Here is a 13,737-nt window from a genome sequence, read left to right as displayed (position 1 = left end):
TTCTACAATCTAACCCTTTTTCATACAAAGTATTTGAGAAAACACACTAAGCTAAGTGGCCATTAAGATAAGTTTTTTAAGGAAATGAAAAGGGTTGGGAAGATCTCCTGGAGAATTCCATGGACTGTATGGTCCATGGGGTCACAAAGACTGAGTGACTTTTTCACTTCACTTTCAAGGAAATGACAGTGAATGAGACACAGGTCAATGAGGTCAGAGATGTTAAGGATCTTACGGATGCTGTGGCAGAAGCCATAGAATAAGCAAGTTATATTAGGTTCACACTCAGAAGAACCACACAGAACCATGTGCCTAAGCACCAGGAATATAACCAAACCACTAGAAAGTGACGACCAGGAGGACACCATGTAGACTCTGGGCCAGTGGATACACAAATGTCCCTTGCACTAGGTGTCATCTGAGAAGAGTGAGAAGAGGAGGCTATTTGAAGACTGAAAATTAACACTGATTGTTATGCTTTAGCTAAATAATCAGTTAATATAACATCCAAATACCCTATGTTAAATTCAAAGAGACTGTATAGTCTTTAATAGCAGGTTATGTTTTATTTCATCTTCAGTGGGAATAACAGTTGAAAGACAAAATAAGTTGTAGATATAGTCCTTTATACATCTGAATGTGTAAAATTCAACCCTTCCTCATAGAATGATTTTCATTTTTAAACATGTTTTTACTTTAGATACATATAAATCATAAGGCAAGTAATTTTACCTTTGCTTAATGTGTAAGAAAAGAGACATATATATAAAATTACCTGAATGTTCACATGGCTACTTTGCAGCACAGCTAGGACTGACTCCTACCACTTCTCATCTTGAGCTTAACTAAACCAGTGGTGAAAATTTTGAGAACCAAAGACTGTACGCAGCCTAAATATGTCTCAATATGGCCTGATCTAACTTCATATTAGAGACAGGGGAACTGATGGCCATTAGGAAGTTAACTTATCCCTGATCACAAAGATACTGACTAGAAGATCCAGTGATAGACACCAGTGGCAGATGGAGAAATCAACAATCTGGAGGGGAGTGGAGGCACTTGCCATCATGAGTGCTAGAAGGCCCTGATACCCTTGAGTAGTGAAACTTAGTATGAGTGCTCTGTCCTACTAAACACATGTGGTCACTTGGGAATATATGGCCAGGTCACTGATGAGTTCCTCCTGGGAGAAGAGTAACAGGAAGATGAGCATGAGAACACAGGGGGAAGGAGAGGAAGACAGTAGCAAAAGTCTGAGTTGGTTTGTGGCAGGAAAAGCAGCAAGAGCAACCTGAATCTAGCTCATAGTGTTCCTGACAACAGAAATGTGCCTCCTGTTAGGAGGCTGTAGGAACAGGTTAGATGAAAAGGAGCAAAGTGGTGAAGTTCTGAAGATTTGACAATATAGTGCCATAAAATTGCAAATCATAATTCATATATTCAAGAACACACAATTAAATTTCAAGCACAAAGAAGGAGACAAGTCATGTTCTCATTTCAGTAACTAAGAATTACACTCAAGAAAAGACAATATACATTTGATTAATGTGTGCCTTAATAAAATCATTCATGCTTTTGCAACCATTGTGCAAACTTCTGTAGCTTCTGAAAGTCTGGCCAAAAATCAGTATCTCCAGAAAAAATAAAAGAATGCTAAGCATAGTAGCAGTTTTATACTTTCTAGTCAACTGTTACATATTTTCACCATGACCAAGAAACATTGTTTTATTATTCTTGCACTCTATACTAGCTATCCCTCACTCTACCACCCAAAGGCTGCTGCTGCTGCTGCTGCTGCTAAGTCACTTTAGTCGTACAACAGGAAGAAAAGGGATGTCAATAGCAGAAATGACTGAAAATTGAGTCAGTAACTAGTTGTTTCAAATATTCATTTAGGAGGAAACTGCATGGAGGCTCTATCCATCTATTTCACAACAATGTTAAAAGATAGGTCATTATGGCTATATGTTATGTATGAAAAATCTGAATTTAAAGTGTTTAGGTAAGGTCCAGGTTTACAGCCATCATAGATGGCATTTAAAACCCAGTCTAAGTGTTGTTATGTTTTAATGGCTCAGGTTTTCCCTCTAACAATATTTTAATAATCTCCTAAAAAGTTATATTTTAATTAAGTAATTTTAATTCAATAATAATCTTTGTATTTTTAAAGTGGATAAAATATTTTCCTGGATGTTTCCAAATGAATCTTTTTTACATGACAATTGGTGAAAATCATTTAAAATTTAACTCAGAAACAAGAACCAATATTTCTGATAATGTTATAAAAAAATAAATGGTTAAATATCATTTCCAGGTAGCTCGGATGGTCTCTTTACCTGTCCTATTGCTCTGTCCCTTTCCAAAGAGGTCAGCATTTTCTGCTTCAGTAAAGCATGGTGCTTTTCATGTAATACTCTTATAGCTGGTTCATATGATGCATAATGTAACTTCAATCTATAGAAAATAAAGGGCATCATAAAGGGTAATTGAGCTAAATCAGTGATTTCCACTTAACATTATGAACCTCTTTTCTCCTATTTTTTGCATTTGAATGAAAAGTGAAAACCATATCAATACAACAAAGCCAAGAAGTATAAGAAGTATTATTTGTCATGTAGCTTCCCAGCAACCTGGCTGGTGGTGGAACAGTCACCTTTCTCTTGAGTTGGTTAGTTGTCTATTTCCTTTTGCTCTATTCAAGTATGCACCCAGAAGTCACTGCCATTCATCGACAGAAAAGAAAATTTCAGTTTATTTAATTCAAAAACAATTTTCAACAAGACAAGGGCTACAAACAATGGATGATTAAATAGAGTGTTATTCACATCAAAATTAAGGATGGTCTTGGAAACAAGTATGAATAACCTATTAAGAAAATTAAGTATTTTATTCTTTTGTATATATATTCTACAATGTGTTTGTTGAATATTATGCTATCTGTTTTGTTCCAGACATTGTATTAGGCACTTTTATCATCACAGTTTTCACAGATAAGAAGCAGAATTACAATGAGCACACAAATGTAAGTAGTGGAGCCAAGCTTCCAATGTTTATTTGATTTCAAAATATAAGCTCTTTTCATTACATTGTACTACTTCTCAATCAATGTTTTGTTAAGAGGAAAACAGACCATTTCATTTTTTTTTTCTGAATTTTTATGGACTTGGAACAATTTTATGAACCAAAAACACACAAAAATAAGGCTAATATATGAGACCAAAAGAATTGATTAAGTCAATGACTTAATGACTCTCACACTCTCAAGGTCTTTTTTTTTTCCCCAAGTTAATGCAGTCTCTCTCTTATTAAAGTGGTACTTATTTCTACAGGGATTCAATTAAGAAAAATCAGAAAAATGCTAATTTCTAACATACTGCTAAGTTGAAAGTATATTGATTCTGAAGCTCCACAGGATAGGCTATGATTAAGAAATCATAATAGCCACAATGACCATAACCACTACAAAATACAGCAGTTATCATGACCATCCCAAAGTCATGCTGTTCAAATGTGGATATTTAAATTTAAGCTTAAATTAATTACAATTAAATAAACATCAGAAATCTAATTCATCAGTTGTACTAGCCTCTGTGAAAGTGCTTAGTAAAGGATGTGACTAGTGACTATCATATGGGACAGTGTAGATATAAATTATTAATAACATAACAGAAAGTGCCATTAGGCAGCACTCCCTAGAACAAGCAAAGGAGAATTTTAGTTAGAGATTATAAATTTTTATTTTGAGGGGAAGGTAGTCAGGGGTGGTCAGCTGCTTCTGTACTTTACTCTCTATGCCTAAGAATCTGGTGAATATTGTCATGTTCCTCCAATGACCTGGTGCCTTTGCACAGCATGCTGACTCCATTCTTTCACTCTGTTAACTCATACTTTATAATTAATTTCCTTTAGATATAGGTCCCTGAACCCTCTCACTCTCCAATCTGACTCAGGTGACAACTTCTTGGCTGGCATAGCAACAAACAGTATATTTCACTGTATTTCTACTTAGCTACTCTCCCATCACACACCTTAATAATCCCTGGGAACTCTAAGAGCAAGGACCTAAATTTGTTCATCTTTCTATTTCAAACACATGGTATAGAGCCTGGCACACAGTAAATGCTCAATAAATACTCAATGAATGACTTTACCTGGAACATCCTTCTATGGCCAAATTGCTTAAAATAGTTAAATAATTATTTAATAAATAGGCCAACAAATATCAGCAGCTTACCTTTTGAGGTCATTAATTAATTTGTTTTTCTCCTGGACTATTCTCTTGTGGTGCATTCGATGAAAATCACGTTCTTTCTGAGTTTTCAACAAATCTTCTCTGGCCTTGCTGTAAAAATAAAAATAACAAATAACAACCACCTTAAAATTCATTGCTATTCTTTTCTGAAAAAATATTTATCAGTTCTAATCCAGTATGAAAGTGAAAGAGGAGAGTGAAAAAGATGGCTTAAAGCTCAACATTCAGAAAACTAAGATCATGGCATCCAGTCCCATCACTTCATGGCAAATAGATGGGGAGACAGTGGAAACAGTGGCTGACTTTATTTTGGGGGGCTCCAAAATCACTGCAGATGGTGACTTCAGTATTGAAATTAAAGACGCTTACTCCTTGGAAGGAAAGTTATAACCAACCTAGACAGCATATTAAAAAGCAGAGACATTACTTTGTCAACAAAAGTCCATCTAGTCAAGGCTATGGTTTTTCCAGTGGTCATATATGGATGTGAGAGTTCGACTGTGAAAAAAGCTGAGCACCGAAGAACTGATGCTTTTGAACTGTGGTGTTGGAGAAGACTCTTAAGAGTCCCTTGGACTGCAAGGAGATCCAACCAGTCCATCCTAAAGGAGATCAGTCCTGGGTGTTTATTGGAAGGACTGATGTTGAACCTGAAACTCCAATACTTTGGCCACCTGATGCGAAGAGCTGACTCATTTGAAAAGACCCTGATGCTGGGAAAGATTGAGGGCAGGAGGAGAAGGAGACAACAGAGGATGAGATGGTTGGATGGCATCACCGACTCGATGGACATGAATTTGGGTGAACTCCGGGAGTTGGTGACGGACAGCGAGGCCTGGCGTGCTGCGGTTCGTGGGGTTGCAAAGAGTCAGACACGACTGAGTGACTGAACTGAACTAAATCCAGTACTGCATAATTCAAAAGATAATTTAAAATCAAAAATTCCACTATAATTTTCATTGAAATATGCCTACCAACATAACATATGGGGATGGGGGGATGAACAAGCTAAAACCTGTAGTTTCAAAAATATCAGTCATTCACATTTCATTTAAATAAAGAAAATTAAAGGTATTTTTCCACAATAACTTACAATCCATCTATTTTCAAAGACACTATGTTTATAAGATTGAAATATATACAAAATAGAATAATTCAAAATAATTACAAATGAACTAAAAGACTTAACCAAATTTAATTCTGAACTTGCTTGAATACATGGTTAAGTGGGTTACTTAGTTCAGATATTTGTAAAAAAAATATGTGTATATATATATAAATTCTAGAAAAATCAAGAATTCATTCTGGTAAGGCATGTGAAAAGCCTATACCACCTACAGATCATATTACATATTACAAATAACTGGTAACTTAATGAGAAAAGACTCCAACGTCAGTGCTGTGACATAGAAGCATTCTTTAACTAGATGTATCTTCTGCAGATCCCTGGCATAAAGCAAGCAAGAGTATTCTTTTTAATCCCAAGTCATATGTGAAGAAAATTAATGGGAATTTTTTATCCACCACTACAATATAAGTCAATTTCAATATAACAGTATAAAGTATACTTTATAATAGAAAAATGTTATCTAAAAGTCTTAGTTAACTGACAAAGTGCTACTCCATTGAGATTCTCACATTCTAAAAAATGGATGGACTGAATTAGAGTACTGACAGCTCACAAAAGGTTCAGAATGGAATAAATCTACCTCTCATATTTCAAAATTCAGATTCATATGAAATAAATGGGTGCAATAGATTTCTTCTTTAGGACCTATATGAGAATAATCATTGAGGAATGGTGACTGGGAAGCTGCCAAAGTGGTATGAGTTTAGGTTTTCAGACTTGTGATGGCACATATTATTATGATTAAAAAGACTTCTTAATGCAAGATCAAGTCACACACAGAATATGGTAAAAGTGTCTTTTCCATTCTTCCATATTTCCTTCTTTGTCCCCACCATCTCCCACTGATTAGGGATTACCTGTATTATTCCTCATTCTACTGTCAATGTTTTAGTTTTGATCACATGTAAATAAACAATGTGTCATAGTACTTCATAGTCTAACCATCTGACCCTCAACTTCATTTCCATGACAACAATCTTAAAGGCATACAGGCAAATGTTGATTAAAATATTCACACTTGAAAAATCATCTGTGGAATAGTCAACTATTGGAAAAATAATTTATTCTTTCCAGGTTTTAACTCTGTGTTATATATATAAGTGAAGATGGAGGGAAAAAAGGGAGAATTCGTCTGCCACTAAAATGTGCCTAATACTGATGAGAGTGGAGAGTGAAAAGGAAGAGACAGTTTAAGAAGAGTGACTGGAAAAGATAAATGGCTGAATTGATATTTTCTTTTGAAAGCACAGGAACATTACCTGAATTCCCATTCATTTTAAAGAAAAGTGCTTAAAGTGTCTTATATGCTATACAACACATAAAAATATTCAATAAATATTTCTGTAATTGTTATCACTATTATCATGATATTATTTATTATTTAGTACAGTAGAACAGATACATTCAATTCCTCAAATAGCTACATTTATCTACCTAAAATAGGGGGTATGCCAGTTGTTAAATATGCTCTAATGAATGAAAAATATCAAGATATATGATTATTATTAACACTGTATATCTTTATAAAAGAATTTAAACTTTATAAACATTTAGTTTGAGTCTACTAACAGTTAGAACTGGACATGGAACAACAGACTGGTTCCAAATAGGAAAAGGAGTACGTCAAGGCTGTATATTGTCACCCTGCTTATTTAACTTCTATGCAGAATACATCATGAGAAACGCTGGACTGGAAGAAGCACAAGCTGGAATCAAGATTGCTGGGAGAAATATCAATAACCTCAGATATGCAGATGACACCACCCTTATGGCAGAAAGTGAAGAGGAACTAAAAAGCCTCTTGATGAAAGTAAAAGAAGAGAATGAAAAAGTTGGCTTAAAGCTCAACATTCAGAAAACAAAGATCATGGCATCTGGTCTCATCACTTCATGGGAAATAGATGGGGAAACAGTGGAAACAGTGTCAGATTTTATTTTGGGGGGGCTCCAAAATCACTGCAGATGGTGACTGCAGCCATGAAATTAAAAGACACTTACTCTTTGGAAGAAAAGTTATGACCAACCTAGATAGCATATTGAAAAGCAGAAACATTACTTTGCCAACAAAGGTCCATCTAGTCAAGGCTCTGGTTTTTCCTGTGGTCATGTAAGGATGTGAGAGTTGGACTGTGAAGAAAGCTGAGCACCAAAGAATTGATGCTTTTGAACTGTGGTGTTGGAGAAGACTCTTGAGAGTACCTTGGACTGCAAGGAGATCCAACCAGTCCATTCTGAAGGAGATCAGCTCTGGGATTTCTTTGGAAGGACTGATGCTGAAGCTGAAACTCCAATACTTTGGCCACCTCATGCAAAGAGTTGACTCACTGGAAAAGTCTCTGATGCTGGGAAGGATTGGGGGCAGAAGGAGAAGGGGATGACAGAGGATGAGATGGCTGGATGGTATCACCGACTCGATGGACAAGAGTCTGGGTGATCTCCGGGAGTTGGTGATGGACAGGGAGGCCTAGCGTGCTGCAACTCATGGGGTCGCAAAGAGTCAGACATGACTGACAACTGAACTGAACTGAACTACTAAAAGCTATATCATTTTCAACAACTTAATTTATTACTTAATGAGCTTATATATTTTTTATCTTATCTGAAATGTGAACCATAATAGGTTAAAAAAAAAAAAAAACAGAAAAATAATGCTGAAAGTTTCTTGGGCAGAACCACAAATGTGTAGCACTGCATTAACTCACTTTTTAAATATACATTTTAAGTCCTATTGTACTCATCCCAGGAAAGAAAGCATAGGAACTGATTGAAGTATTGGACCTTAAAGCCTTTCTGACCATTAAATTGGTTTTCAGAGATTTGCTTTCTGTTTGCAAAAATGAAGTCTACTCAGTAAAACAATTTAAATTCATTTCATGGTGATGCTTCTCCTATTATGAACTTTCTGCTGCCCAACTGCTTAATAAAAGAAAAATAGAAGTTTTACAAAAACTAAAGTTTGAAATAATCATATATACAATTAATATTTAAACTATCTAGTATTTTTTATTAGTAGAGCATCTTTGTGTTTAAAAGATGAATTTTATTAAGACATACAAAATATAGAAATTCTATTTCAAGTACAATGAACTTGATATTCTATTTAGATTTGTTCATAAAGAACACACTACTTAAATGCTTTTTCTTAATGAGATCACAGAATAACTAATTAACTTAGCCATTTCAGGAAAGCAGCAAATCAAAATATATAAATACCTGTGGTGGATTCATTTTGATATTTGGCAAAACTAATACAATTATGTAAAGTTTAAAAATAAAATAAAATTTTTAAAAAAGTTCAAAAAAAAAAAAGGAAACATAAACTAAAAAAAAAATAAAATAAAATAGCAAGATACTCATATGTTTCACACTATAAAAGCACTGTCCCCAAAACTCCATGTTTAACATATAAATATAATTTAATAGTGTATCTAAAAAGTTATTTTTAGCTGAATGCTCCCAGTAAAATAATTTTTATTAACTGAATAGCTTTAACTAAGTATTTTGGAGTGACCATTTAATAATAGATTTGTCGAGTTATTGTTTCCACAATTTGGCAAAAGGTACCATATAAACATTTTCTGGTTTCCACGTACCAATCAAAGTAGGCCATCTTTGTTGTGCATTTTTCTCACATGTAAACTTGAATCAAAGTGATTTTTGATAACAGTACAATTAACAACTATTTTATTCTCTTCAATTGGTTAGAAATAAATTAGTTTAACCCACTACAATTAATACTGGAATAATTGTCAGGTGGTAAAAATGCCACACAACTGTATTAGATTTAAACTTTCATTATATTCTTAACCAAAAAAAGACAGGGATACACATATATCTGGAAAAAATACCTTCTTAATTTAACAAGCAATTACCTAAACATTAAAGCATGAAATTTTATGGGTCCCATTATTATCTTTATCCACAGTGTGTGTTTCTGAAAGTCATTAAATTAAATAGGTCTTCAGAAAAGCTGGGTACTGTCTGACCTTTCATAGAAGTGAATTTTGTAAGTGAAATTAGGGTCCATTAGTAAAGCACCTAATATTTTCTTAATATTAATAGCCATTAATTTTCCTTATGTCTATATTTTCTGACAGAAGATAAAATCAAGCATTTCATTAATTTTAAAATGGTAGATTTTTATCTTCTATTTAGTAGTTCCAGTCAGTATTATTCCTGCTAATCTTTCAGTTCAGTTCAGTCGCTCAGTCGTGTCCGACTCTTTGCGACCCCATGAATCGCAGCACGCCAGGCCTCCCTGTCCATCACCAACTTTAGGACTCTCAATAAAACTTTTCTGGCCTGAATTGTATTTTCTTAACATAAAAGCCCAGCAAAGGAAGACAGTATTTTAAATGAGCAAGACTTAGCTCTGGAGGAAGTTATATAAATTACCATCATGAAAGGGAAAGGATGCCTACTCCTAAGGAATACTATGAAAGAGGCAAAAATCATCAATCAACTACTCAAAAAATTATTGGAAACTTAACTAAAGAGCCAAAATGTTAAAAACATACATTCACATAAGCCCCTCATATTTGTCAGGCACAGCTACAAGGCCTGAGTATATACTGAGCACAAGATAATTCCCTACTATATGGAGCTCATAATGTAACAAAAAGTGAATATATTAGATAATTAGATGTAAAAGGCACAAATATCAAGCTTCTTCACGAATATACAGTATTTAAGATAATCTAATAACTGGAATGAGATATACAAATAGAACACTGCTGCTGCTGCTGCTAAGTCGCTTCAGTCGTGTCTGACTCTGTGCGACCCCATAGACGGCAGCCCACCAGGCTCCCCTGTCCCTGGGATTCTCCAGGCAAGAACACTGGAGTGGGTTGCCATTTCCTTCTCCAATGCATGAAAGTGAAAAGTGAAAGTGAAGTCGCTCAGTCGTGTCTGACTCTTAGCGACCCCATGGACTGCAGCCTACCAGGCTCCTCCGCCCATGGAATTTTCCAGGCAAGAGTACTGGAGTGGGGTGCCATTGCCTTCTCCAAATAGAACACTAAAACATATGAATACATCAATCCATCCCCCTAAAATGTATGGATATGAAAATATATGTGTATACACACACGTACACATTCTTCCCAAATTTTAACAGATTGAACTCAATTCTAATGCCACGCCAGTCTTTCAATAAAAACTGACACAGTGAATCTAAAGTTTATATGAAAATACAGGATCTAGAATAGCTAAACAATCTTTAAAAAACAAAAACAAAGTTGGAAGACTAATCTATCTGACTTTAAGAACTTAAACTTGCAGGAATCAAGAGTGTAGTATTAACATTAGCATAAGGATAAACAAATAGGTGAATGGAACAGAAAATAGAAACTGACCCACAATTACAGAGTGAAACTGATTTTCAACAAAAATGCCAAAGAAATTCAATGAAGAATGAAAACTTTCTAAGAATGGTTATGGAATAATGAATATCTATTGAAAAGAAAATTTATCTCTAGTTTCTACCTCACAGATTGTACAAAAATTAAAGTAGGCTGAAATACAAGCTCTAAATCTTTAAAGGATTTAGAAGAAAAGAGAATAGTTCTTTAACCTGGAAGTAGGCAATGGTATCTTAGCCAAAATATCAAAAGCAGTATTCTAAAAAAGATAAATTAAGATTTTATTAAAATTTAAAACTTCTGCTCATCCAAAGACACCAGTAAGAAATTGAAGAATTGAGCCAAAACTAGAAAAAATATTCAAAATATTCTGACAAAGGATTTGTATCCAAAACATATAAAGAACTCCTAAAACTCACAAATAGAACAATTGATGCAAAAAAAAAAAAAGGGCAAAAGACTTACACAGAAAGTATCACATTCAAAATATTCTGACAAAGGATTTGTATCCAATATACAAAGAACTCTTACAACTCACAAATAGGGCAATTAATGCAAAAAAAAAAAAAATGCAGGCAAAAGACTTAGACAAAAATCAGGATGGATGAATGGCCAATAAGCACAAAAAAATGTTATCAGTCTCATTAGTCATCAGGAAAATGAATATCAAAACTACAATAAGTTGCCATTATACAACCACTAAAATGGCTGAAATTTAAAAGTCTGACAAAATTCAATGTTGGTGATAACATGAAGCAATTAGAGCTCTCATATATTTCTTTTGACAATGTAAAATGACTCAACTTGAATACTGGAAAATGGACTAGTAGTTTCTTAAACGTCTACCCTTTATAATATTACATTCTCAAACCAGTCAATCCTAAAGGAAATCAACCCAGACTACTCATTGGAAGAACTGATACTGAAGCTCCAATACTTTGGCCACCTGATACGAAGAGTCAACTCATTGGAAAAGACTCTGATGCTGGGAAAGATTGGAAGCAAAAAGGAGAAGGGGGCAGCAGAGGATGAGATGGTTAGATATCACCACCAACTCAATGGACATGAATTTGAGCAAACTCTGGGACACAGTGGAGGACAGGGAAGCCTGGCATGCTGCAGTCCATGGGATCACAAAGAAACACGACTTAGCGACTGAACAACAAGTTTTTACCAAAAAGAAAGAAAACACATTTTCACAAAAAGACTTGTACACAAATGTTCATAGCAGTATCATTCACGATAACTGTAGCTGGAAACAACTCAATAGAAAAAGGGTAATAATAAATTCTGGTATACACTATACAATACGACACTACTTAGCAATAAATAATTCAGATATCATCACCGACTCAATGGACATGAATTTGAGCAAACTCTGGGAGACAGTGGAGGACAGGGAAGCCTGTCGTGCTGCAGTCCATGGGGTCGCAAACAGTTGGACACAAATGAGCAACTGAACTGAACTAGCAATAAAAGGGAACAAATTACTCATAAATGAAAATATCGCAGATAAATTTTACAGACTTTAGATGAGCCGAAGAAGCCAAACACAAAGAAATGAACATTCTGTGATTCCATTTATGAAGTTCTCCAACTGGCAAAACTAATCCAAAGTGGAAAATAAAATCAGAACATTAATTGCCAGGGCAGGGAATGACAAAGAAGGGACACAAAAGAAATCCCTGGATAGACAGCAATGCTCTATATTATGAGTTGGGAGGTTATTAAGACTCCATTTGTTTGTCAAATTCATGTAGCTAAGATATGCACATTTCAATTTATATAAATTATAACTCAAAAAATGATAAAAATAATAAATGGAATGTGGGGTAGAGTGTGGGTGGAAACAAAGGAAATAATGGCAGAAAGTTGATAAGTGTTGAAACTGTCTGACTGGCTCATGAGGTCCATTATTCTATTTTGTTTACTTTCTATACGATTGATATTTGTTTAGAATTAAAAACTTAATATATGTAAACAAATAAATAAATTGCCTTATACCTGACTTCTGGAAAGGATACCACTCTTGGGTCTTTCTTCAGTGTTACTGGTGCTGCTAATAATAAAGTTGATGAAGATGATAATGCTATTCCGCCCACTTAATAATACTGTGTACTAGATACAATGCTCATTACACTGTGATGAATAAGACAAGCACAATCTTTATCTCTCAGATGTATAAACAAAGTGAAACAGGAAATAAAACATATGCATATATATATATCCATAAACTGTAGTGAGTGTTCTGAAAGGAGGGAAAAAAAGGATGTCTTAATATAGAATATTGATTTAATCCTTCTGAAAGTGAAAATGGCTCAGTCATGTCTGACTCTTTGCAACCCCACGGACTATAGAGTCCATGGAATTCTCCAGGTATGGAACGGGAATACTGGAATGGGTAGCCTTTCCCTAGGGGATCTTCCCAACCCAGGGATCGAACTCAGGTCTCCTGCTTTGCAGGCGGATATTTTACAGCTGAGCCACTTTACTGAGCACTTATCATGTGACAGATATTGGGTTAAACACTTTAAAATGACGCCCTCAAGGATAATGTCACCCCACTCACATATGTTAAAACTGAGAGATAATTATATTTTTATAGCTAATAAGTGGCAGACAGTATGCACTTGTGCTACTCTATCCTTAATACCTGACCTGATATTATTATCCATCCTGAGTAAAAGTTTGACTGGGGTTAGTAAGTAATGAAGAATTTGATAACAACATATGTGTTCCTTTCAAGGACCTAATTGTTCCATAAGGAACTGGTCTGACTTATTATTATGTAGTAACGAGATAAGTCAGCCTATAAGATTATGCAGGATATAATACTCCCCCTAGTTCGATTATGTCCCTCCATCCAGTCTACTTTCCATACAGGAGCCACTTTACATTATGATTCTTCTCAAAACTATCCATTAGCCTCACATCCCACTTAGAGAAAAAAAAAGGAAATTCTAACAAAGGCCTCTACCACTTACCCAATGAATCTA

The 13,737-nt window shown here is 34.8% G+C and overlaps 1 protein-coding gene across 4 annotated transcripts in view; it reads right to left on the bottom strand.

Annotated features, from left to right (window-relative positions):
- SPAG16 (sperm associated antigen 16) overlaps positions 1–13,737 on the bottom strand; it is a 1,079,093-nt gene that overhangs the window by 1,022,216 nt on the left and 43,140 nt on the right. For all 4 annotated transcript variants that reach the window (XM_070771730.1, XM_070771724.1, XM_070771734.1 and 1 more), the window contains 2 exons: positions 4,235–4,342; positions 2,337–2,454 (listed from right to left, as the gene is read on the bottom strand). In XM_070771730.1, the coding sequence (XP_070627831.1) occupies positions 2,337–2,454; positions 4,235–4,342 (226 nt within the window). The remainder of the gene's footprint in view (positions 1–2,336; positions 2,455–4,234; positions 4,343–13,737) is intronic.

The sequence above is a fragment of the Bos indicus genome, chromosome 2 (genome assembly GCF_029378745.1).
Source record: "Bos indicus isolate NIAB-ARS_2022 breed Sahiwal x Tharparkar chromosome 2, NIAB-ARS_B.indTharparkar_mat_pri_1.0, whole genome shotgun sequence".
Classification (NCBI taxonomy): Eukaryota; Metazoa; Chordata; class Mammalia; order Artiodactyla; family Bovidae; genus Bos; species Bos indicus.
The sequence above is the reverse complement of the archived record's forward strand: the minus strand, read 5'-3'. Positions and strand labels throughout refer to the sequence as shown.